This window comes from Macaca mulatta, chromosome 2, assembly GCF_049350105.2.
Source record: "Macaca mulatta isolate MMU2019108-1 chromosome 2, T2T-MMU8v2.0, whole genome shotgun sequence".
NCBI classification, from domain to species: domain Eukaryota; kingdom Metazoa; phylum Chordata; class Mammalia; order Primates; family Cercopithecidae; genus Macaca; species Macaca mulatta.
Window position 1 is genome coordinate 114,769,687 of NC_133407.1, and position 27,330 is coordinate 114,797,016.

General features: G+C 41.4%; 1 protein-coding gene across 2 annotated transcripts in view; it reads left to right on the plus strand.

Annotated features, from left to right (window-relative positions):
* Window positions 1–27,330, plus strand: part of DOCK3 (dedicator of cytokinesis 3) — a 698,449-nt gene that overhangs the window by 612,884 nt on the left and 58,235 nt on the right. For both annotated transcript variants that reach the window (XM_077992951.1, XM_015130827.3), the window contains exons 28-33: window positions 5,673–5,767; window positions 7,433–7,508; window positions 7,907–8,007; window positions 8,273–8,331; window positions 10,422–10,570; window positions 26,231–26,316. In XM_077992951.1, the coding sequence (XP_077849077.1) occupies window positions 5,673–5,767; window positions 7,433–7,508; window positions 7,907–8,007; window positions 8,273–8,331; window positions 10,422–10,570; window positions 26,231–26,316 (566 nt within the window). The remainder of the gene's footprint in view (window positions 1–5,672; window positions 5,768–7,432; window positions 7,509–7,906; window positions 8,008–8,272; window positions 8,332–10,421; window positions 10,571–26,230; window positions 26,317–27,330) is intronic.

Sequence of the window (27,330 nt, forward strand, 5' to 3'; positions counted from 1 at the left end):
TTTTGAGACGAAGTCTCGCTCTGTCACCCAGGCTGGAGTACAGTGGCCGGATCTCGGCTCACTGCAAGCTCCGCCTCCCGGGTTTACGCCATTCTCCAGCCTCAGCCTCCCGAGTAGCTGGGACTACAGGCGCCCGCCACCTCGCTCGGCTAGTTTTTTGTATTTTTTAGTAGAGACGGGGTTTCACTGTGTTAGTCAGGATAGTCTCAATCTCCGGACCTCGTGATCGGCCCGTCTCGGCCTCCCAAAGTGCTGGGATTACAGGCGTGAGCCACTGCGCCCGGCGTTGTCTCAGTGATCTTTCTAATATTGACAGTGGAGTGTTAAAGTCTCCCACTGTTATTGTGTGTGGGAGTCTAAGTCTCTTTATAGGTCTTTAACAACTTGTTTTATCAATCTAGGTGCTTCTGTATTGGATGCATATATATTTACGATAGCCCTTCTTGTTGCATTGATCCCTTTACCATTGTGTGATGCCCTTCTTTATCTTTTTTTATCTTTGTTGGTTTAAAGTCTGTTTTGTCAGAAACTAGGATTGCAATCCCTGCTTTTTTCTGCTTTCCATTTGCTTGGTAAGTTTTCCTCCATTCTTTTATTTTGAGCCTATGTATGTCTTTTGCACATGAGATGGGTCTCTTGAATACAGCACACCAATGGGTCTTGACTCTTTATACAGTTTGCCATTCTGTGTCTTTTAATTGGGGGCATTTAGCCTATTTACATTTACAGTTAATATTGTTATGTGTGAATTTGATTCTGTTATCATGATGCTAGCTGATTATTTTGCACACTTGTTGATGTAGTTGCTTCATAGTGTCATTGGCCTTTGTACTTTTTTTTTGCAGTGACTAGTAATGGTTTTCCTTCCATATTTAGTGCTTCATTCAGGAGTTCTTGCAAGGCTGGCCTGGTGGTGACAAATTCCCTCCTCATTTGGTTGTCTGAAAATGATTTTATTTCTCCTTCACTTACGAAGCTTAGTTTGGCCAGATGCGAAACTCTGGGCTGAAAATTCTTTTCTTTAAGAATGTTGAATATTGGCCCCCAATCTCTTCTGGCTTATAGGGTTTCTGCTGAAAGGTCTGCTGTTAGTCTGATGGGGTTCCCTTTGTAGGTAACCTGGCCTTTCTCTCTGGCTGCCCTTAACATTTTTTCCTTCATTTCGGCCTTGGAGAATCTGATGATGATGTGTCTTGGGGTTGATCTTCTCATGGAGTATCTTACTGAGGTTCTCTGGATTTCCTGAATTTGAATGTTGGCCTGTCTTGTTAGGTTGGGGAAGTTCTCCTGGGTGATACCCTGAAGTATGTTTTTCAACTTGGTTCTGTCCTCCCTGTCTCTTTCAGGTACCCCCATCAGTCATAGGTTCAGTCTTTTTACATATTCTTGTAGGTTTTGTTTATTCCTTTTCATTTTTTTTTTCTCTAATCTTGTCTGCCTTATTTCAGCAAGATAGTCTTCAAGCTCTGAAATTCTTTTCTCTGCTTGATCTATTCAGTTATTGATACTTGTGTTTACACTATGAAGTTCTCATGTTGTATTTTCAGCTCCATGAGGTAATTTATGTTCCTCTCTAAACTGGCTATCCTGGTTAACAGCTCCTGTAATGTTTTATCATGGTTTTTAGCTTCTTTGCACTGAGTTAGAACATGCTGTTTTAGCTCAGTGAAGTTTGTTATTACCCACCTTCTGAAGCCTACTTCTGTCAAATCATTCATCTCAGCCTCTGCCCAGGTATTGCAATCATTTGGAGAAGAGGCACTCTGCCTTTTTGAGTTTTCAGTGTTTTTTCACTGATTCTTTCTCATCTTCATGAGTTTGTCTAGCTTCAATCTTTGAGGCTGCTGATCTTTGGGTGGGGTTTTTGTGGGGACTTTTTTGTTGATGCTGTTGTTGTTGCTTTCTGTTTGTTTTTGTTTCAATAATCAGACCCCTTTTTGTAGGGCTGCTGTGGTTTGCTGAGGGTTCACTCCAGACCCTGTTCACCTGGGTCTCTCCCACACCCAGAGGTGTCACCTGAGGAGACTGCAGAACAGCAAAGATAGCTGCCTGCTTCTTCCTCTGAGATCTCTGTCCCTGAGAGGCACTGACCTGATGCCAGTGGGAATGCTCCTGTATAAGGTGTCTGGCAGCCCTTATTGGAGGGTCTCACCCAGTCAGGGGGCATGGGATCTGGGACCCACCTAATGAAGCACTCTGACTGCCCCTTGGCAGAGGGGGTGTGCTGTGCTGCGGGGGAGTCCCACTTGTCTGGGCTGCCTGGATTCCTCAGAGCTAGCGGGGGAAAGACTAAGTCTGCTGATCCACGGAGACCATGGCCACCCCTCAGTCCCAGGGAGATCAAAGTTCTGTCCCTAAACCCCTGGCTGGAGTTGCTGAAATTCCTGCGGGGAGGCCCCACCCAATGAAGAAGAATGGTTCAGGGTCCGACCTAAAGTGGCAGTCTGGCCACAGTCTGCCACAGCCAGTGTGGAAGTTTGGGTCCAAACCATCCAGTCTCCCCACACCAGCAGGGGGAAAACCGCAGACTGGAGCTACAGTGATGGCTGCTGCCCCTCCCCTAGGGAGTCAGTCATCTTAGGTAGCAGGCAGTGGCTCCAGTGGCACAATCGGTTAGCACATGGTACTGATAAGGTAGCAGGCAGCCATAGTGATGCCTGCTGCCCCTCTCCTGGGGAGCTCATTTGTCTTAGGCAGCAGGCAGCCATAGTGATGACGGCCTCCCCTCTCCCTCAGGAGCTCAGTTGTCTTAGACAGCAGGCAGCTGCAGTGATGGCTGCCTTGATTTCGTCTTTTTTTTTTTTTTTTTTTTTGAGACAGGGTCTTGCTCTGTCACACAGGCTGGGGTGCTGTGGCACAATCATAGCTCACTGCCACCTCAGTCTTCCCAGGCTCAAGGGATTCTCCCACCTCCGCCTCCCAAGTCGTTGGGACTACATGTGCACATCACCAGCTAGTTTTTTTTTTCTCTTTTTTTAATTTATTGTTGTAGAGATGGAGTCTCGCTTTGTTGCTCAGGCTAGTATCAAGTTCCTGGGCTCAAGCAGTCCTCCTGTCTCAGCCTCTCAAAGTGCTAGGATTACAGACATAAGCCACTGTGCTTTGCAGTTTCTTTAGTTTTGAATGGTAGTTTCGCTGGCTATAGGATTCTTTGTTGATGGTCTTTCATTTCAGACTTTGAATATTTCTGCTGTCTGCCTTCTGGCCTCCATTATATCTGATGGTGTCACCTGTTAATATTATTGAGGGTTATTTGTTTTTCTCTTGTTGCTTTCAAGATTCTCTTTATTTTTGGCTTTTGACACTTTTGATTCTAATGTGACTATATGTGAATCTCTTTGATTTTATCCCATGTAGAGTTTGTTGAGCTTCTTGGCTGTGTGAAGACTTTTTCATCAATTTTGGAAAGTTTTTCCCCATTATTTCTTCCCATTTCTCTTTCTCTTTTCCTTCTGGCACTACCACTATGTGTATGTTTATACCCTTAATGATGCCCCACAGATATCTGAGGCTCTGTTCATTTGTCTTCATTCTTTTTTCTTTTTGTTTTTCTTACTTGAGGTAATCTCAGTTAACTCGGCTTCAAATTTGCTAATCCTTCTGCTAGCTCAGATCCGCTGCTGAGCCCCTTTAGTGAATTTTTCATTTCAGTTATTGTATTCTTCAGTCCTAGAATTTATATTTGGTGTACTTTAAGTAATTTCTACCCTTTTTGTTGGTATCCTCTTATTTGGTGAGTCATTGTTCTTACACTTTCCTTTAATTCTTTAAGTGTGATTTCCTTCAGTTCTTTGTTTAAAGTATTTTCCAAGCAAGTCCAATATTTGAGCTACCTCAGGAAAAGTTTTTATTAACTTCTTTTTGCCTGTGTATGGGCCATACTTTCCTGTTTTTTTATATCTTATGATATTTTGCTGAAAATGACATTTTAAATAATTTGGCAACTCTGAAAATCAGATCCCTTCCCCACATCCCCAGGGTTTGTTATTGTTGCTTTTTATTGTTTTATGTTGTTGACGATGCTTGTTTCTTTTTTTAGTAATATTATTGGACTCATTGCTTTTTGGGGTTTTTTTAGACAGGGTCTTGCTGTATTGCTCAGGCCATAGCGTACTGATGTGATCATAGCTCACTACAACCTTGCCTGGGCTCGAGAAATCCTCCTACCTCAACCTCCTGAGTAGCTTGGACTACAGACATGCACCACCACATGCAGCTAATTTTTTAATTTTTTGTGAAGACAGGGATCTTGCTATGTTTCCCAAACTGGTCTCAAACTCCTGGCCTCAAGTGATCCTCTTGCCTCAGCCTCCCAAAGCACTGGGATTACAGGTGTGAGCCACCATTCTTGGACCCATTCTTTAATATCTGTATTTTTTAATTATATGCAGTCACTAAAGTCTCCATGCAGTTAGTTAATGATCAGCTAATAACTGAACAGAGATATTCTTAAATGCCTTAAATCAATAACTCTCCACATTTTAAGGGGGTTTTTATATGTATGTGTTGAGGCTCACTGTCATTGCTCCAGCACTTTTCAGTTCAGCCATAGCCTTCACTTCCTGCTTACCCAGAGCCTCAAGGTCAGCACTGGTGAGAGATTAGGCCTTCTCAGGCCTTCTCTAGGAATTTGCACAGCCCTGTATACATGTGTGGCCTTCTAGATTCCCAGGAATATGTCAGAGCTTTTCAAGGCCCCCTACAGATATTTCATTCCTCAGATTTTCCTTATATAATTTTTTTTTTAGTCGTTCTCTTGTTTGCCTCAAATGACATGGCTGCTTCATGCAGCTGGGATGTTAAATTATACGTTTTTTTGTTTTTTGTTTTGCTCCAATAAATGCCTTGGGTATAGAGTTTTCCTCACTTGAGTAAGCTCTGAGTCAGGTTAAATTAAGACAAGCCCTATGAATGGAGTTTTTCCAAGAAGCTGCCAAACAGATCAAATAATAACAATTCTGTGGGTCGGAACTTTTTGTAGGAGTTCCAAAACCATTCTCTCCCTTCTAATGGCTGCTAGGCTGCTGGTGTTTCATGACTTTCATGATTCTACAGCAGCTTGTTTTTAAGGCTACTGTGGAGGTAGGAGGGGATGGGAATAGTGCAAGTTAAAAATTCAACAAAGCTCATTGTTATTATTCATCCATTATCATTGAATAAACATTTCTTGGATTGTCACAAGCCTTTGGTTAACCAGTGTTAGCCACCCCATTGCTTTCATGGACAAGCAGATTTTCAGAGATCTGCCATTCCTAAAATGCCTCTCCCATCATTGTGTTCTTAATATCCAAAAAAGCATGTTCTTATAATCTAACGCTCGGGGGCCATGCCCCAGAAAATGAAGCCCATGGATTCAGTCGGACACCAGTTTGGCTAGACCTTAGTCTGTCCCATGCTTTGGGCTTTGTGGGTATAGAGTGGGTATAGAGCTGCTTTGGGCATTGTGGGAATAGAGCTACCTCTGTTCTGCCCAGTTTGGGTCTGCTCCCATCTGGCCTGTGAGAGTACCCAGAACTCACTCTCATGTAGCCATCTAAGAAACAACTCACAGAGAGAACCATACGTAACTCACTGGTCCCACCCATTCTCATGATCTAGTGGCCAGGAGTGGCCTATTGAGGAGATGCATATTGTAGTGGTGGTATCTCACATCAGCTTTCCTCTGCTGTCAGGAATTTCTGCTGAAGATTTTTTGTGTGTTCCGGAACCTGATGAAGATGAGTGTGTTCCCTCGGGACTGGATGGTAATGAGACTGCTCACAAGCAAGTGAGTATGGAAGGGATCTGTGTCAGCATTACTGAGCTGTTCTCAGACTAAGAAGAGTATGTGTGTTTCAGAGAGGGAGCACATGAGCAAGACAAATGAAGGGCAGGACCATGGGAAAAGAGAGGAGAGGGCAAATGAGAAAAACGTTTTTGTGCTTGGCAGATGATGGCACAGTAAGGATAGAGAAGGAAGTTTTCAGGATGTGAAATATAATATCCTGAGAAGGGTTCTTCCTTGAGGAAGGCCTGCTTAGTGTCTCATTGGCCTCTGCTGCCCTGTAGGTTTAGGCATTGTCCCAAGCCGCCTTCTCGATTTAAATTGTGTTGTCTACCATAGACAGTGCCAGTTACCCACCTGAGACCTGGCTGCAAGGCTCTGACCACTTCTGATTACTGACATAGAATTTACTCTAAAGATAACCCTAACCTGACTGCCTCATTTATATTTCTAGCCTGTGCTTCCTCCTGGCAAACCAGACAAATGATGCATGTGGTAAGGGGCTGGCTCATCTGGTCTCTCTCTATTCAGAAGAAGGCTACTTGGCCTACACACTCTAGCCCATTGCCTCCTCCCACTGATCTGCCTTTTATATTGACATGTAAAATATAATTAAAGTATTTGTTAGATATATTAACAAGATACTAGCATGGTCTTTCCACTTTACACCTTTTATAGCGCACTGTAACTTTTTCCAAAATGCAAATGTTTTATAAAGAATGGAAGGATGGTTATAAACAAAGTTGCACAGATACTTCCTCACATAGTGACTTTTCCATTTGAATCCTTCTTGTTTCTATCTCTTAACTCCATTCAGAGCACTTCAGGCTCCCCAGCCTGTCCTGCAAGAGCAGTTTTTTCTTTCAAAGCTGTGACCCTTTAAATTTTTCACCCCCTCTAGTGGTGGGCTAGTGTTTCTAATGCACTGTTTTTGTCATGTTCTTCTGCATCTAAGCAGAGGTGGCCACTGTTAGACATAAGTCTCTTTGTCAGGTAGCCAAGGCCCTATGTAATGAAAATGAAACCTACTGTCCCACTAGACTTCCTCTCCATTTCACTCTCTTGTTCCAGCAGGACAGCCTCCCATTGTCCCTTCTGTGTGCCCAGGCTAAGATTGAGAGTGATTACTCAAGCTAGACCAAAAGAGCTGAATTCAAATGACACATAGATGAAAATAATAGTACATGATTAAAGCAAAGATTTATTACCTATATAAACCCCTGTTATCCAGTATAATAATAAAATTATGTTCTAAGTCCTAGAAAGTGATCATAATATCTATTGATTACCCAGAGGTCCCCAAAATACTAGAACTACTCTGAACTGAGAGAAACTTTAAAGAACCATCGAACTCCTACCACCTTTTATAGGTAGGGAAAATGAGACCCAGAGAGAAGTATGAAGGCCAGGTAATGGCAGAACTAGGTCTAGAACCCAGTGACGTCCCGTGCTGTCCTGCCAACTGTGGGGCATTTATCCAAGACTGGTTTTCTGTAGAGTTTTTTCTATAGAGTTTGTACCATTTTCTCTTTCCTTTATAGTCACATCTTACATGGGAACAAGTTGTACCCAAGAAGCTTGCACACAGGCTATAGACAGCTGATGCCAAGCCATCAGATGCCATTGTTAGTCTTTTAATTCTGCCAATGCCTTGTTTCCCTACTGCAGTATTATAGTCACTACTGTCCAGTACCTGTCCTCTGCACTGCACAAGAATTTCACAGAGACTGACTTTGACTTTAAGGTAGGCACTCCTGAAATCCGTCAGTATTATTGCAATAACCTTAGAAAGCCAAAACCAAGCTCACTTGTTTTTGCTTTATTAATAGATTCATAGTATCAAACAGCTTCTAAGCCTGATGATGATTAGAATATGACCTGGGGTACGCCTGTTGAAAGTGTTGGTAGCCAGACTTCCATGAGTATGCTTTCTAGTCCAGAATCAACACAATTGGCTTCAGAAGGAGTCAAGAGGGGAAAGAAGAAGAACAAATTCCTGTTCACAAAGATATTTAAAAGGGAAAAAAAATGAGGATCTTAAGATTATAAAATGGGTTCTATGCTACATGTATGTATTTAGTAACTCTCCCTACAAGATTGAGTTCTTAGACTGTCACGTTTTCTCTTTCTCTGTCTCTCTAGGTGTGGAATTCTTATTTTAGCCTGGCAGTTCTATTCATAAATCAGCCAAGCCTTCAGCTAGAAATTATCACCTCAGTCAAAAGGAAGAAGATTCTAGATAAGTAAGATAAACGTCTTATATTCATCTCATTACCACTTGGCCAAATAGGGCTATGTTTCCATGAGAGTTCCTTCAGAGGTTCACAGGTTCTCAGCTGGGTGGTTTCCCAGGGGCCAGGTGTGGGAGTTCAGTCGAGAGCCCAATGGCTTAGCGCATTGGGAAGCATTAGAAACAAACAGTACTGAAGTACTAGCCTCATGGGTTTGCAGCCCTATCTTCCTGAACCTTCTCCCACTAACGGTTGGCTCCTGTGTTACTATTCTTAGGTATGGGGACATGCGTGTAATGATGGCTTATGAACTGTTCAGCATGTGGCAGAATTTGGGTATGTTTTTTATCTCTATTCTTCCCTTCTATATATTGCATAGCCAAATAGAAAGTAGCAAGACTAATAACATCTCCCAGGCTTTATGAATGTTAATTCAGACCCAAGAGATCCTTACATATCTTTCACATAACACCTCAGATGGATGGTGTAGCACATGTGCATAAAGCCCTTGGCAAGGAGAGTTTGGCTGAGAAATAAGACCTCAGTAATATATGTGCAAAATCCCCTTTTTTAGGAACTAAAGTCAAAAGAAAGAAAAAGAAGAGGAGGGCTGTAGTAGTTTTTTTCCAATTTGAGAACCCATGCCTGTAAGATCCTCCATACTCTTCACTTCCCAATCTGGATGTTGCAGGCTCAAAAGCTTAGATCGGAGATACCCAGTACATGAGCAGAGGTGGCCATTGATTTTAATAAAGATTGAAACATTTCTTGGATCTCTGGTATTCATGCATCCAGATCAGATACTTGACACCAATTGCATGGAGTAATATATGAGAAGAGAACTGCAACCTCTGAGTGAGATCAGCTTTGGCTTTCCTTCTTTGCACAGCTTCTGCTTTGAAAGCTTTGAAAATAGCCACTGCTTTGAATCTAAATTTGTCAGATCAGTGTTTTTGGTAGAATTTCTGGGTTGCCCTGGTGACTGAGTGGGCCATCCTGTGATATTGTAGAGATCTGAGTGGCCTGTCAAGATGCTAGATAACTATTATTATTTCAAGTAAAGTTTGCTTTCAGCTGAGCTCATGGCTCTGAAGCTATAGGAATGATAGTCATAAAATCTCCAGTCCTCTGTTAACCATCCCCACCACAAACCTAGAGGCAGCAAGCAAGATGTGAGGTATTTCTGCCAGTGGGAGGGCCTTCTATTCATGAGTGGGGATGCATTTCCCCAAGCATGACTTTCCAGCACTCTGGTTCCCTGTATCCAGCACAGTTTGGAAATGGATTTTAACCCAAAGTTGACTCTGAAATTCCCAGGAATGCAAGAGACTGGCTACTGTGCCATGTACCAAAATTGGAATATGCTGAACCAGCTTCAGGGCTAAACATTTGCTTCTTAGACAGGTTTTCAAAATGGAAATTTTTTTAATGCCATATTTGCCTGATAAAGCCTTTACTGCCTCATTGCTTTTGGTGGAAATGACATTCTCTGGTCCCCAAGAAATGGTTTTACTTGGTTGTAGCATTTATTGCACAGACCCACAGTTTATCTCCTCCTTAGTCTCTGAAGGACTGAGAGCAGAGCTCTAAAAAATGGTTCACTCCATTTTACCATTGCAAGGAAGAGAAAAATCCTATCCCACCATCCACAGAACTGTCTCTGGCTTCTGGTAACATACCCTAGATGGCAGGCCAGTGAGAGGGAAACCCACATCACGCACTTACTATGGAAATGCTTCATTAAGGAAGTTGAGGGTTGAGCTGAGCCAAGTAGGTGTAATGGTACCATCAGAAATGCAATATGAACACAAAGTTCAGGATGGGTAAAGAGAGAATCTCTAAGCCAGCCTTTTAGGGTAGGGCTGTACAGGAGGCTCCTGCTAGCTCAGGAGGAGGACTTCTTTGGCATAGATGAACATAGGCGGTGTAAGGGTCCATGGACTTATTAGGCCTCTGGTGGCTAGACCAGGGACTGGATATCCTCATCACTTAAATGTCTCTGGGCTACAGCTAGAAACTCCAAGGGGAGTGCATTGTATTTAAGCAGAAATATATAGGCTTTTCCAATAAACACTGTGAATAGACCATCTGACACTCATAGGTTACTCAGAAACCTGTTCTGTCTAGAGTAGCAAACTCTGTTCCTTCATCTCAGAGAGATTTTCAGGTAGTTTGTGGGATCTGTCAGGAAGTTCTTTGGAAAAGCAGTTTTGTGACTGTTGCACATTTACTTTAACTGGGCTAGGCCAACTTTATCCATAAACTCTAAAAAGTTGAGGGGGAGTATCTCAAAAAACCATAGGGGAGAGCTTGCTTTGCTCTTGGAAGCTTCCAATATAGATTATAGCATGTGTTGTGGCCCCATTTGGGAATCTTCCATGAAAGGAGCAAAGCAGGCATAAACTAATTTGGGTTTTGTTTTTCAGGTGAACATAAGATCCACTTTATTCCGGGAATGATTGGTCCTTTTCTGGGTGTGACACTGGTCCCACAGCCAGAAGTACGGAATATCATGATTCCTATCTTTCATGACATGATGGACTGGGAGCAGAGAAAAAATGGCAACTTCAAACAGGTAAGAAACCTGGCACAGTGTTCAGGGTATTCTCTGGAATGGATCCCTTCTGCTTAGGCAGGTGGCCTAGATGACCAAGCCATGATTCTAGTGGGAATGGGCTGTAGCTTGGCTAATTTGAATCCTGTTCAAGGGTTTTCCCTTACTTGCTAGCCATAATTGATTTGTGGATTTTCTTCATGAAGTTAGAGGCCAGAAAATAATGAGGCCAGCAAAGAATGAACATCACTATAACTTTCTGATCAAGGAGAGAATGATTGAGACTGTAGCCTCCCAGTTTCATTCAGGATAGGGCCCTGGGAGTGTGTGATGTCATTCCTTTACAGAGGATTTTCACTGTATAGTCCAGGCATTTCTAGGGCAGTAGCCCAGACCAGTTGAGTTCTCATGGCTCAGGGTAGCCCAGCATTTTACAGACTACTGCACAGAGAGGTTGGTCCAGGAGATACAGGCCCCTTGGTTTTCAACTGAGTGGCTTCAGGCTGTCCTCCTGTGTAGTTCTTTTGCCATCACTAAGGTGGATGACATGGCCCCTGCCTTTATATCTGTAGTTCTAGGGCATAGTACCAGGACCAATAGGGGCTATTGGTGAGGAAGCCAATTTTAGCTAATAAAATAAATAACTTGCTAACAACAAAAACTGTCCACTGTAAGCAGGCCTGCTTTGGGAGATAGAGATTTTCTCTCTTAGCAGATGATCTTCAAGCAGAAGCTCCCAGGACACCTCTAGGGGAATTTTCTGTATTGGCTTGGGAATTGTACCAGTTCCCCACTAAGCTCCTTCTGAGCCTGTGATTCTAGGATGAACCAGTGGTCTTAGAATAGGTGACTGTAACAGTGAGAAGTAGACCAGGGAAGCAGTAATTTTTAAATATTTATTTATTTTTAAATTTACATAGAGTAAAATGTATTCTTTCTGATTTACATTGTATGTGTTTTGGCAAATGCATACTCGTGTAACCACCACTGCAATCAAGAGTTTTTGAATACTTAAAAATTCGATCTTGCTGTCTATTTGTAGTCAAACCCTTCCCCTATACTTAACAAATGCAGCCATAGGTCTGTTCTTCATCACTATAGTTGTGCCTTTTCTAGAATGTCATATAAATGGAATCAAACAAAGTGCACCTTTTTGAGACTGGCCCCTTTCACTTAGCATAATGCTTTGAGAAATTCATCCATGTTACTGCATGTATCAGTAGTTTTTCTATGCTGAGAAGTATTTAGTTCATTCACTCACCATTTGAAAGACATTTAGACTTCTTAATAATCGCCGTTATAACTGGTATGAGATGGCACATCAAAACTACAATGAGACACCATCTCACACCAGTTAGAATGGTGATCATTAAAAAGTCAGGAAACAACAGGTGCTGGAGAGGATGTGGAGAAATAGGAACACTTTTACACTGTTGGTGGGACTGTAAACTAGTTCAACCATTGTGGAAGACAGTGTGGTGATTCCTCAAGGATCTAGAACTAGAAATACCATTTGACCCAGCCATCCCATTCCTGAGTATATACCCAAAGGATTATAAATCATGCTGCTATAGAGACACATGCACACGTATGTTTATGGCGGCACTATTCACAATAGCAAAGACTTGGAACAAACCCAAATGTTCATCAATGATAGACTGGATTAAGAAAATGTGGCACATATACACCATGGAATACTATGCAGCCATAAAAAAGGATGAGTTCATGTCCTTTATGGAGACATGGATAAAGCTGGAAACCATCATTCTGAGCAAACTATCACAAGGACAAAAAACCAAACACCGTATGTTCTCACTCACAGGTGGGAATTGAACAATGAGAACACTTGGACACAGGGTGGGGAACATCACACACCGGGGCCTGTCGTGGGGTGGGGGAAGGGGAAGGAGTAGCATTAGGACATACAGCTAATGTAAATGACAAGTTAATGGGTGCAGCACACCAACATGACACATGTATACATATGTAACAAACCTGCACGTTCTGCACATGTACCCTAGAACTTAAAGTATAATAATAAAAAAAAGAAAGACATTTAGGTTGTTTCCTTTTTTGTCAATTATAAATAAAGCTACTAAAAACATTTCTTTACAGGTTTTTGTATGCATATAAGCTTTCATTTTTCTTGAGTGAATACTTAGGAATAGGATTGTTGGGCCTTGTGACAAGTGTATAATTAGCTTTCAAAGAGGTTCTCAAACTCTTTTCTAAAATAGCTATACCATTTTGAAGTCCCAGCAGCAGTATATAATCAATTGCTCCACATACTAACCAGTACTTACTATTATCTGTTCATTTATTTTAGCCATTCTAATAGGTGTATAGTTGTATATCATTGTGGTTTTCATTTCTATTTCCCTAGTGACTAATGATGTTGAGCACCTTTTCATGTGCTTATTTACCATCCTTATATTTCTTTGGTGAAATGAGTTCGAAGCTCTTGTTCATTTTCATTTGAGTTGTTGCTTTCCTTATTGTTGAATTTTAGGGTTCTTTATGTATTCTGTATGTAAGTCCTTTGTTGAGCATATGATTTACAGATATTTTCTGCAAATCTTTAGCTTATCTTTTCATTTACTAAACAATATCTTTCTTAGAACAAAAGTTTTTAATTTTTATGAAGTCCAATTTGTCAGTGTTTTTCTTTTATAGATCATGCTTTTGGGGTCATACCCCAAGAACTTTTTCTTAACATAGGGCCACAAAAATTTTTCTCCTATATTTTCTTCTAGAAGTTTTATAATTTTACATTTTAAATTTAGATCTATGATCTATTTTGAGTTGATTTCTGTATAAGGTATGAAGGATGGAGCAGGTTCTTTTTTTTATTTTGCAACAAGATGTCCAATTATTCCAGCACCTTTTGTTGAAAAGAGTATCCTTTCTTCAGCTGTCTTTATGCTTTGGTGAAAAATCAATCGCCAAAAAAAAGAAAAACAAGTGGATTTGGATAAGGAGAGGCTTAAAAAAAAGAAAAAGAAAAAATCAACTGACCATCAAAGGATGCAAAGTTTCAAAGTTAGGAGAAATAAGCTTTAGTGAGCTATTGCACCACATGGTGACTATAGTTAATAATAATATATTGTACACAAATTAGCCAGGCTTGGTGCCACGTGCCTATAGTCCCAGCTACTCAGGAGGCTGAGGCAGGAGAATCGCTTGTACCTGGGGAGGTGGAAGTTGCAGTGAGCCAAGATTGCACCACTGCACTCCAGCCTAGGTGATAGAGTGAGACTCCATCTCAAAATAATAATAATAATAATGTTTATTTAAAAATTGCTAAAAGAGTAGACTTTAAATGTTCTCATTGCAAAAAAAAAAAAATTAGGTGAGGTGACAGATAGTTAATTAGCTTGATTTAACCATTTCACAATGTATACATATATCAAAACATCATATTGTACTCCATAAATACATATAATTATTGTCACTTAAAACTACTTTAAAAAATCAGTTATATTTGTGTGAATCTCTTTCTAGACTCTAGTCTTTCCATAGATCAATGTTTATTCTTTCATCAATACCACACTACCTTATTATAGTAGCTTTATAGTTAGTCTTAAAACTAGGTGATATGAATCTATCTTCCAGCTTTGTTCTTTTTTTTTTCAAGTATTGTGTTAGCTGTCTAATTCTTTTTCCTTTTTTAAATAAATTTTAGAATCAGTATGTCAATATCTATAACATTCCTGCTGAGATTTTGACTGGGATTGCAGTGATTCTGTAAATCAAATTGGGGGCCGGGCGCATTGGCTCATGCCTGCAATCCCAGCACTTGGGGAGGCCAAGGCAGGCGGATCATTTGAAATCAGGAGTTCGAGAGCAGCCTGGCCAACACAGTGAAACCCCATCTCTACTAAAAACATAAAAATTAACCAGGCGTGGTGGCAGGTGCCTGTAATCCCAGCTACTTAGGAGACTGAGGCAGGAGAATTGCTTGAACCCGGGAGAGGGAGGTTGCAGTGAGCTGAGGTCGCACCACTGTACACCAATCTGGGCAACAGAGCAAGACTCTGTCTCAAAAAAAAATATATATATATATATTATATATAAAATAAATATATATACAATTATTTTTATATATATATAAAATTAATATATGTTATATATATATAATTATACATATATAAAAAAATTGGGAAGAATTGATGTCTTAATAGTCCATGAAAACAGTATGTCTTTCCATTTATTTAGGTGTTCTTTTATTTCTTTCATCAGTGTTTTATATAGAGATCTTACACATATATTATTAGATTTTTATGTATTTCCTGTTTTTTGGTGCTCTTCTAAATAATTCCATGCAACTGATTGATATTGATTCCTTGAGCAAATTTTAGACTCCCTTTATTGCCAAGTATGCAGCATTTCAAAAAATTGTTCTACATGAACTTGAAAACAATGGGTATTCTGTGGGTGAGGGAGTAAAATTTATGTTTATCTAGTAGCTCAAGCTCCTTAATTATATTGTTTGAACTTCTGTAGCCTTACTGCTTTGCTACTTGATCCATTAGTTTTAAGAAAGTTCAATTAAAATGTTCCACTTTGTTTATATAAATAAATAAATAATTGCAATTTTTAAATTTTGTTTTATTTTTGTTTCTAGGATATAGAAATTCAATTGATTTTTATATATTGACATTATATCCTGTACCCTTGCTAAATTTACTTATTAGTTCTGGAAGCTTTTTTGCAGATTCCTTGGGATTTTCTGTTTAGACAATCATGTCATCTGAGAAAAGAGAGTTTTATTTCTTCCCTTCTACTCTATAGATCTCTTATTTTTCTTGCCATATCACATCAGCTAGGACCTCCAGGATGATGTTAAATAAGAGCAATGAGAAACTTGCTTTGTTCTTAGAAGAAAGTATTCACCAGTGTTTTACCAGTAAATATGATACTATCCTTATGTGCTTCTCCTGTTAAACAAATAAATAAATATGATACTAGTTCTAAGTTTTTTATAGATTCTTTTAACATGGGTAAATAGTATTTAAGATTAGATCAGTTTGGGAGTGTGTAACTCTAATGCCTCCAGGTCTTTGGGAAATAATACCTTCAAACAAAACAGGAACTGTTACTTTTCTGTATTGTCACAACTTGTGCCTTCTAAATGTGCAAAATGCACACCACCTGATTAAAAAAAAAAAAAATTTTACCAAGAAGTGGATGACATTGCAGAGCTGCACTGTGGGTCATCTGAGTCAGCTGAAAATGGGACTGGGTTGCATTCCACCATCACTAACACTGACCAGCCTAAAACTACTTTTTCTAATTATAGAACAATATTTATTTAATGTAGAAAAATTTTAAATCCAATAGTGGGCTGGGCATGGTGGCTTGCACCTGTAATCCCAGCACTTTGGGAGGACAAGGCAGGTAGATCACAAAGTCAAGAGATCAAGACCATCCTGGCCAACATGGTGAAACCCCGTCTCTACTAAAAATACAAAAATTAGCTGGGCATGGTGGCGTGTGCCTGTAGTCCCAGCTACTCGGGAGGCTGAGGCAGTATAATCGCCTGAACCCGGGAGGTGAAGATTGCAGTGAGCTGAGATTGCACCACTGCACTTCATCCTGGTGACAGAACAAGACTCCATCTCAAAAAAATTAAAAAATGCAATAGCTATAATGCAGAATTTTAACACAATCCTACCATTGTTAGGAACTTGGAGAGGAGGCAGTTTATGTCATTTTTAGACTTTTTCTTCTCAATACGTAGGCTTTTTTTAACTTAAAAAATGAAATTGTTAGAGGGCTGGCCAGATGGCTGTATAGGAACAGCTCCGGTCTGCAGCTCCCAACGAGATCAACACAGAAGGCGGGTGATTCCTACATTTCCAGCTGAGGTACCCAGCTCATCTCATTGGGACTGGTTGAACAGTGGATGCAGCCCTCAGAGGGTGAGCCAAAGCAGAGTGGGGTGTCACCTCTCCCGGGAAGCACAAGGGGTCAGGGAATTCCCTTCCCTAGCCAAGGGAAGCCATGAGGGACTGTGAACGGTGCAGTCCGGCCTAGATACTGCACTTTCCCCATGGTCTTTGCAACCCGCACACCAGGAGATTCCCTCCAGTGCCTACACCATCAGGGCCCTGGGTTTCAAGCACAAAACTGGGCGGCCCTTTGGGCAGACACCGAGCTAGTTGCAGTTTGTTTTTGTTTTTGTTTTTTTTCATACCCCAGGGGTGCCTGGAACACCAGTGAGACAGAACTCTTCACTCCCCTGGAAAGGGGGCTGAAGCCAGGGAGCCAAGGGATCTGCCTCAGTGCATCCCATCACCACGGAGCCCAGCAAGCTAAAATCCAGTGGCTTGAAATTCTCACTGCCAGCACAGCAGTCTGAGGCCAACCTGGTACACTCAAGCTTGGTTGGGAGAGGGGCTTCGGCCATTGCTGAGGCTTGAGTAGGTGGTTTTACCCTCACAGTGGAAACAAAGCCGCCAGGAAGTTTCAACTGGATGCAGCCCACCACAGCTCAGCAAGGCCGCTGCGACCGGAATGCCTCTCTAGATGCCTCTTCTCTGGGCAGAGCATCTCTGAAAAAAAGGCAGCAGCCCCAGTCAGGGGCTTATATATAAAACCCCCATCTCCCTGGGACAGAGCACCTGGGGAAAGGGGCAGCTGTGGGCGGAGCTTCAACAGACTTAAACGTCTCTACCTGATGGCTCTGAAGAGAGCAGCAAATCTCCCAGCATAGCGTTCGAGCTCTGCTAAGGGTCAGACTGCCTCCTCAAGTGGGTCCCTGACCCTGACCCCCATGTCTCCTGACTGGGAGACACCTCCCATTAGGGGCCAACAGATACCTCATCCAGGAGAGCTCTGGCTGGCATCTGGCAGGTGCCCCTCTGGGACAAAGCTTCCAGAGGAATGAACAGGCAGCAATCTGCTGTTCTGCAGCCTCTGCTGGTGATACCCAGGCAAACAGGGTCTGGAGTGGACGTCCAGCAAACTCCATCTGACCTGCAGCAGAGGGGCCTGGCAGAAGAAAAACTAACAAACAGAAAGGAATAGCATCAACATCAACAAAAAGGACGTCCATTCAGAGACCCCATCAGAAGATCACGAATATCAAAGACCAATGGTAGATAAATCCATGAAGATGGGGAGAAAATACTGCAAAGACAATGAAAATTCTAAAAACCAGAACGCCTCTTCTCCTCCAAAGGATCACAACTCTTAGCCAGAAGGGGAACAAACCTGGATGGAGAATGAATTTGATGAATAGACAGAGGTAGGCTTCAGAAGGTGGGTAATAACAAACTCCTCCAAGCTAAAGGAGCATGTTCTAACCCAATGCAAGGAAGCTAAGAGCCTTGAATAAAGGTTAGACAAATTGCTAACTGGAATAACCAGTTTAGAGAAGAACATAAATGACCTGATGGAGCTGAAAAACACAGCACAAGAACTTTATGAAGCATGCACAAGTATCAATAGCCAAATTGATCAAGCAGAAGAAAGGATATCAGAGATTGAAGATCAACTTAATAAAATAAAGCAAGAAGACAAGATTAGAGAAAAAAAATGAAAAGGAATGAACAAAGCCTCCAAGAAATATAGGACTTTGTGAAAAGACCAAATCTATGTTTGATTGGTGTACCTGAAAGTGACGAGGAGAATGGAACCAAGTTGGAAAACACTCTTCAGGATATTATCCAGCAGAACTTCCCCAACCTAGCAAGACAGGCCAACATTCAAATTTAGGAAATCCAGAGAATGCCACAAATATACTCCTTGAGAAGAGCAACCCCAAAACACATAATCATCAGATTCACCAAGGTTGAAATGAAGGGAAAAGTGTTAAGGACAGCCAGAGAGAAAGCTCAGGTTACCCACAAAGGAAAGCCCATCAGACCAACAGCTGATCTCTCTGCAGAAACCCTACAAGCCAGAAGAGAGTGGGGGCCAATATTCAACTTTTTTTTTTTTTGAGACTGAGTCTCACTTGGTCGCCCAGGCTAGAGTACAGTGGTGCGATCTCGGCTCACTACAAATTCCGCCTCCTGGGTTCATGCCATTCTCCTGCCTCTGCCTCCCGAGTAGCTGGGACTACAAGTGCCCGCCACTACACCCAGCTAATTTTTTTGTATTTTTAGTAGAGACGGTGTTTCACCATGTTAGCCAGGATGGTCTCAATCTCCTGACCTCATGATCTGCCCACCTCAGCCGCCCAAAGTGCTGGGATTACAGGCGTGAGCCACCACGCCCAGCCAACATTCTTAAAGAAAAGAATTTTCAAGAATTTCATATCCAGTCAAACTAAGCTTCATAAGCAAAGGAGAAATAAAATCCTTTACAGACAAGCACATGTGGAGAGATTTTGTCACCACCAGGCCTGCCTTACAAGAGTTCCTGAAGGAAGTACTAAACATGGAAAGGAATAACCTGGTACCAGCCACTGCAAAAACATACCAAATTGTAAAGACCGTCAACACTATGAAGAAACTAGCTAGCTAGTTTCTAGCTAATACCTAGCTAGCATCATAATAACAGGATCAAATTCACACATGACAATATTAACCCTAAATGTAAATAGGCTAAATGCCCCAATTAAAAGACAACAGACTGGCAAATTGGATAAAGAGTCAAGACCCATCAGTGTGCTGTATTCAGGAGACCCATCTCCCATGCAGAGACACACATGGGCTCAAAATAAAGGCATGGAGGAATATTTACCAAGCAAATGGAAAGCAAAAAAAAAAAGCAGGGATTGCAATCCTAATCTCTGATAAAACAGACTTTAAACCAACAGAGATCAAAAGAGACAAAGAACGGCATTACATAATGGTAAAGCGATCAATGCAATAAGAAGCACTAACTATCTTAAATATATATGCACCCAATACAGGAGCACCCAGATTCATAAAGCAAGTTCTTAGAAAACTACAAAGAAACTTAGACTCCCACACAATAATAGTGGGAGTCTTTAACACCCTACTGTCTATATTAGACAGATCAATGAGACAGAAAATTAACAAGGATATTCAGGACTTGAACTCAGCTCAGGACCAAGTGGACCTAATAGACATCTACAGAACTCTCCACCCCAAATCAACAGAATATACATTCTTCTCAACACCACATTGCACATATTCTAAAATTGACCACATAATTGAAAGTAAAACACGCCTTGGCAAATGCAAGAGAACGGAAATCATAACACTCTCTCAGACCACAGATTAAGAAACTCACTCAAAACTGCACAACTACATGGAAACTGAACAACCTGCTCCTGAATGACTACTAGGTTAATAACGAAATGAAGGCAGAAATAAAGATGTTCTTTGAAACCAATGAGAACAAAGACACAATGTACCAGAATCTCTGGGACACATTTAAAGCTGTGTGTAGAGGGAAATTTATAGCACTAAATGCCCACAAGATAAAGCAGGAAAGATCTAAAATTGACACTCTAACATCACAATTAAAAGAACTAGAGAAGCAAGAGCAAACAAATTCAAAATCTAACAGAAGACAAGAAATAACTGAGATCAGAGCAGAACTGAAGGAGATAGAGACACACAAAAACTCTTCAAGAAATCAGTGAATCCAGGAGCTGGTTTATGAAAAGATCAACAAAATAGAATAATAAGAGCTATTTATGACAAACCCACAGCCAGTATCATAACTGAATGGGCAAAAACTGGAAGCATTCCCTTTGAAAACCAGCATAAGACAAGGATGCCCTCTCTCACCACTCCTATTCAGTATAGTATTGGAAGTTCTGGCCAGGGTGATCAAGCAAGATAAAGAAATGAAGGGTATTCAGATAGGAATAGAGGAAGTCAAATTGTTTCTGTTGGTGGATGACATGATTGTATATTTAGAAAACCCCATAGTCTCAGCCCAAAATCTCCTTAAGCTGATAAGCAACTTTAGCAGAGTCCCACAATACAAAATCAATGTGCAAAATTCACAAGCATTCCTATACACCAATAAGAGACAAACAGCCAAAACGTGAGTGAACTCCCATTCGCAATTGCTACAAAGAGAATAAAATACCTAGGAATACAAATTACAAGGGATGCAAAGGACCCCTTCAAGGAGACCTACAAACCACTGCTCAAGGAAATAAGAGAGGATACAAACAAATGGAAAAACATTCCATGCTCATGGATAGGAAGAGTCAATATCATGAAGTGGCCATACTGCCCAAACTAATTTATAGATTCTATGCTATCCCCATCAGGCTACCATTGACTTTCTTCACAGAATTAGAAAAAACTACTTTAAATTTCATGTGGAACCAAAAGAGTCTGCATAGCCAAGATAATCTTAGGCAAAAAGAAAAACTGGAGGCATCATGCTACCTGACTTCAAACTATACTACAATGCTACAGCAACCAAAACAGCATGGTACTGGTACCAAAACAGATATACAGACCAATGGAACAGAACAGAGGCCTCAGAAATAACAACATGCATCTACAACCATCTGATCTTTGACAAACCTGACAAAAAGAAGCAATGGGGAAAGGATTCCCTATTTAATAAATGGTGTTGGGAAAACTGGCTAGCCATATGCAGAAAGCTGAAACTGGACCCTTTCCTTACACCTTATACAAATATTAACTCAAGATGAATTAAAGACTTTAAATGTAAGACCTAAAACCTTTAAAACCCTAGAAGAAAACCTAGGCAGTACCATTCAGGACATAGGCATGGGCAAAGACTTCATGACTAAAACACCAAAAACAATGGCAACAAAAGCCAGAATTGACAAATGGGATCTAATTAAACTAAAGAGCTTCTGCACAGCAAAAGAAAGTATCATCAGAGTGAACAGCCAACCTACAGAAAGGGAGAAAATTTTTGCAATCTATCCATCTGACAAGGGCTAACATCCAAAATCTACAAAGAACTTAAACAAGTTTACAAGAAAAAAAAAACCCATTAAAAAGTGGGTGAAGAAGATGAACAGACACTTCTCAAAAGAAGATATTTATGCGACCAACAAACATATGTAAAAAAGCTTATCATCACTGGTCATTAGAGAAATGCAAATCAAAACCACAATGAGATACCATCTCACACCAGTTAGAATGGCAATCATTAAAAAGTCAGGAAACAACAGGTGCTAAGAGAGGATGTGGAGAAATAGGAACGCTTTTACACTGTTGGTGGGAGTGTAAATTAGTTCAACCATTGTGGAAGATAGTATGGCAATTCCTCAAGGATCTAGAACCAGAAATACCGTTTGACCCAGTAATCACATTACTGGCTATATACCCAAAGGATTCTAAATCATTCTACTGTACACATGCACACATATGTTTATTGTGGCACTATTCACAATAGCAAAGACTTGGAACCAACCCAAATGCCCATCAGTGATAGGCTGGATAAAGAAAATCTGGCACATATACACCATGGAATACTATGCAACCATAAAAAAGGATGAGTTCATGTCCTTTGCAGGGAGATGTATGAAGCCAGAAACCATCATTCTCAGCAAACTAATAAAAGAACGGAAAACCAAACACCGCATGTTCTCACTCATAAGTGGGAGCTGAACAATGAGAATACATGGACACGGGGAGGGGAACATCACATACCAGGGCCTGTCAGGGGCTGGGGGGCTGGGGGAGGGATAGCATTAGAATAAATGCCTACTGTAGATGACAGGTTGATGGGTGCAGCAAACCACCATGGCATGTGTATACCTATGTAACAAAACTGCCCGTTCTGCCCATGTACCCCAGAACCTAAAGTATTAAAAAAAAAATGGCCAAAAAAATGAAAGTGTTGTATATATTGGTTTGTAATCTCCCTTTTTTGGTAGCAACTTGTCATGACTACCTCTTCATGTGAATTAATGCTCCCCTATACTACCCCATCAGTTTAGAGGCTATATGGTATTCCATTGTATGGCTGGATCATAAGGTATTTTGTTAAGCTCGTAATTTAATTTTTTTAATTAATTTATTTATTTATTTTGAGACTGAGTCTTGCTCTGTTGCTCAGGCTGGAGTGCAGCGGCATGATCTCAGCTCACTGCAACCTCTGCCTCCCGGGTTCACGTGATTCTCCTGCCTCAGCCTCCTGAGTAGCTGGGATTATAGGTGCATGCCACCACGCCCGGCTAATTTTTATAGTTTTAGTAGAAACTGGGTTTCACCATGTTGACCAGGCTGGTCTCAAGCTCCTGACCTCATGATCTGCCCACCTGGGCCTCCCAAAGTGCTGGGATTGCAGACTTTTTTTTTTTTTTTTTTTTTTGAGATGGAGTTTCCCTCTTGTTGCACAGGCTGGAGTGCAATGGCATGATCTTGGCTCACTGCAACCTCATCTTCCCAGGTTCAAGCGATTCTCCTGCCTCAGCCTCCCAAGTAGCTGGGATTACAGGTGTGCGCCATTATGCCCAGCTAATTTTTTTTGTATTTTTAGCAGAGATGGGGTTTCACCGTGTTGGTCAGGCTGGTCTCAAACTCCTGACCTCATGTGATCCACCCACCTCCGTCTCCCAAAGCGCTGGGATTACAGTCATGACCCACCTCTCTCAGCCCCTAATTTTAGCAATTTAGGTTCATTCCAAATTTTTGTTGTTAATATTGCCAAAAACATTTATGCTTATTTTCTTAGGTAAATTTCTCAACCTGTAATCACTAGATCAAAGAGTCAAAAACCTTTCTTAAGTTTTTATAGCACAATTCTTTGAAATCCAGACTACCTTTTCTGTGTATGTTCCATCTAAGCAATTACCATGCTGAGATGTGTCAGCTGTCCTACCTGCCACCTCTGCCAGATGATGGGCTTTTAGGGACCAAGATTATTTCTTGTGCATTTTTATATCTCAGAACCCACCATGGTGCCTGGGACATGGTAGGCTCATAGAGATGAAAATCAAAACTAGCATTTATTAAGTACTTCCCAAGATCCAGGGCACAGTGACACCAAAGAGGAATGTTACCACCATTCCTATTTCACAAACGTAGAAAATTGGGCTTAGAGAGGTAAATGTTAGAACTGTGCATATCATTATGTCACAGGACAAATATTTGTTGAATGAAGATGTCACTTCAGGAATATTGTTTCTATGGAATAAAAGTAACTACAAACTTGATGGTCAGTGTCACTAATTATGACCTAATATGTTTGAAGAACTTATTGTTTGACTTAGAGATGTTGATTTTGCGTGTGTTGATATTCAGTGTCCCATGTTTTAGATTTCTAGATTTCTCCTAATAACTTGCTCCTTTATGAGCTCTGTAGGGGTGATTAAGTCATGTCTCCCATATCCTTCCATCACCAGCTTTTTTTTTTTTTTTTTTTTTTTTTTTTTTTTTTTTTTTGAGATGGAATCTCACTCTGTTGCCCAGACTGGAATACAGTGGCATGATATTGGCTCACTGCAACCTCCACCTCCTGGGTTCAAGTGATTCACCTGCCTCAGCCTCCCGAGTAGCTGGGACTATAGGCAAGGTGCCACCACACCTGGCTAATTTTTTTATAATTTTATGCTGGTAAGGCTGGTCTCAAACTCCTGACCTCAGTTGATCTGCCCACCTCAGCCTTCCAAAGTGCTGGGTTATAGGCGTGAGCCACCACGCCCAGCCCCGTCACCAGCTTCTTTGCCTAATACAAAGTTCAAAACACTTGAATAGGTTTCAGAAGCACGTGGAAGACTCATTAAAGCACAGCTTGTGCACTCCCACCCTGAGTTTCTGATCCGACAAACTAGATGAGGCCTGAGAATTTTAATTTCTAACAAGATCTCAGGTGAAACTGCTGCTGCTGGCCCAGAGACCCATTTTGAGAACCATTTAGATTCCAGTGGACTGTTGTACCCTGTTTACACTGTTGTACACTCTGCTGCTCCAGGTCCCCTCCCCACCTTTTTGCTGTGTTCTGAAGGCACAATCTACCTATACCACCATGTGTGAAGAGAGATCCCTTGTTATAATCAGGCCCTTCTCTTGGGGGCCTTTTAGCCAGCAGGTTGACCCAGTGAGCAAGAAAAGCTCTGAACTGGGACTAATCCACTTTGGCTTCTAGATGCAGCTCTACCTGACGTAACATAACCCCAGGCAAGTCACTGCTTATGCCTTTTCTCCACACAGAGAGAGTGAGAGGGCTTCAATCCCTAAGGACTCCGGGTCTCAGACTTTCTGCTTCTTCTCAAATGTGTATTCAAGCAACTCACTCATCCCTGCCCTGGCCATGTAGCAGACCACTATTTTAAAAAAAGGCCTCATTTTCCGGTCATCGGACTTCAGAGGCCCTAATTGCCTTCATTGAATTTACTAATTCAGTTACTCTTTTATTATTTCTTAGCCTTAGGATTCTTTGTTCTCTGTAGAGTGAGAAAGGCTTCTGTTTATAGCACATTATTTCATGCAGCCATGCTGTGACTTTTTTGTTTATATTAAATACTAAATAAATAATGTCACAGTACTATAGTTTAAAGGTTAATAAAGGGGTCGAGCGCGGTGGCTCGACCGCAGTTTGGGAGCCTGAGGCAGGTGGATCATCTGAGGTCAGGAATTCAATACCAGCCTGGGCAACATGGTGAAACCCCATCTCTACTAAAAATACAAAAATTAGCCAGCATGGTGACGCATGCTTGTAATTCCAGCTACTCAGGAGGCTGAGGCAGGAGAATCGCTTGAACCTGGGAGGTGGAGGTTGCAGTGAGCTGAGATCACACCTGTGCACTCCAGCCTGGGTGACATAGTGAGACTCCATCTCAAAATAAATAAATAAAGGTTAATAAAAGGTTAAAACAATTTTATATCATATCACTTACAACCAGTTTCTCACCTCAGAGTAAATCCAGTGAGACCTATTAGAAAAGTGGCTGAGATTAGGATAAATAGCCAATGCATCTGAGGCTTAATACCTAGGTGATGGGTTGATAGGTGCAGCAAACCACTGTGGCACATGTTTACCCACATAACAAACCTGGCACAGGTATCAATCAACAATCAAACAGTCAAGCACAGGTATCCCCTGAACTTAAAATTAAATTAAATTAAAAAAAAGAAAAGTGAGTACTGCTGAATGCCCTTGCAAATCCACAGGGTAGGAACAAATATAGTCTTGCTTCTTATGATTTAGGTATCCAATAACAAATGCAGGGGCCCAGTGATGGTCCAGTGATAGGAACAGCAGCCTCAAGGGCTCTAGGTTCTGTGGGTACAAACAGTGGAGCCTGTTATCCTGAAGGAAAATCTCAGGAGGAAACACTCAAATCTCATTCAGCTCCATTTAATGCCAGCCATTAGAGTGAGGACAAGCTCCCCAGAAAGCATCTTTTTTGACTGGCTGACTAGAGGGTAAAGTTCTAACCAAATGTATTTTATGCCTACAAATTATTTTGAATTAATGTTTTTAAAGGGGGGAAAAATCTGAAAAAGCCCTCTTTTGAATCCAAAATACTTTTCTCGGTAGGGAATCCTTGCCTTTTGCCCTTAGATGGGAAAGAGTACCTGAGACTTTTAAGTCCTACCTCTTTTTCAGACCACTAGGGTGGGAGGCCTTCTTGATTTGGGGAGGCAGAGTGATTTCTTGGTGCTATAGGTAAGATACTATCTTCCCTGGGATTTCTTTGGAACAAGGACAGAATCAGGAAGTAGTTTACCGCCATCCTCACCCACCACAGGAACTGGATTTCCCATTCTTCTTCTGAGGTCATCTCAGGTTTATGAAGTTTCTGCTTCCTTCTAGGTGGAGGCCGAGTTGATTGACAAGCTGGACAGCATGGTATCAGAAGGGAAAGGTGACGAGAGCTACAGGGAGCTCTTCAGCCTACTGTAAGCTGCTCCAGCCCCAGGCACATCACAATGGGGGATGGGATGAAGTGGGCCAATGAAAAGTAGAGTTTGCAACTGCACTGGCAGGCTTTAGAGTCTGGTTATCAAGAGAGACCTGGGTTGTTCCTGATGGTAGCAATGCTCAACTTCTGTCACCAAGAAACCAAGCTCTTTCAGGGATTCCCATAGTTGACTGAAAAGATAGAAAACAGGTAACCTCTGAGCTCCTAGATTTGCTGAAAGGAAAAGGATCATTGTTTGTCTTCATAACATGCACTGCATCTGGATGGGGGGCAGACAGTTCATGGAGACTCAGTTCTGGGCTCAATGCTGGCATTTCAAGGTGGGGGATAAATCCTCCTTTGAGAGACAGGTTCCTGATTACCCTGCTTGGTAAGTTAGTACAGTCAGCTTGAAAAACATTGCAGTGAGCTCTTGAACAAGCTGCAACACTCTTTCCAGGCCAGTTTTCATGTTTGTGGAATGAGATGGTTGTACTGAATGATATCAGGGTTCTTCTGGGTCCTCCATTCCATGGTTTCTGGCTTAAGTTGATGGAGGCAAAGAGACCTGAAGAGAGACCCAGGGGAACTATGGCCCTCCCAAGTAGATAGTGATGTTGCTATCTTATCTTCCTAAAAAATGAAATCTTAAGATATTTACAGCTCTAGAATACCCTCCCTGTTGTACTTATGTCCAACTTTGAGATGTTCTTTGTTTTAGTTCCATTTTGAAAACAAACCTCTAGCGTATTTTTTCAGGAATACTATCCATTTGCTTAGAACTTTCCAGTGTGCAAAATGTGTTGGCATTTCTTACCTTATTTGATCCTCACAACATACCTGCAAGGTGTGCAGAGTAGAAATTATCTTCCCTCCCACTTGAGAAATAAAGAACTGGGCTCAGGGAAGTGCCAGCATGCCCTCAGTTGTGTCATCAGTAACAGACAGCTCTGGAAGGAGGGCCCAGATCTTCTAATTTCCAGATGGGGGAGTCTTTCCGCTATACCATGCC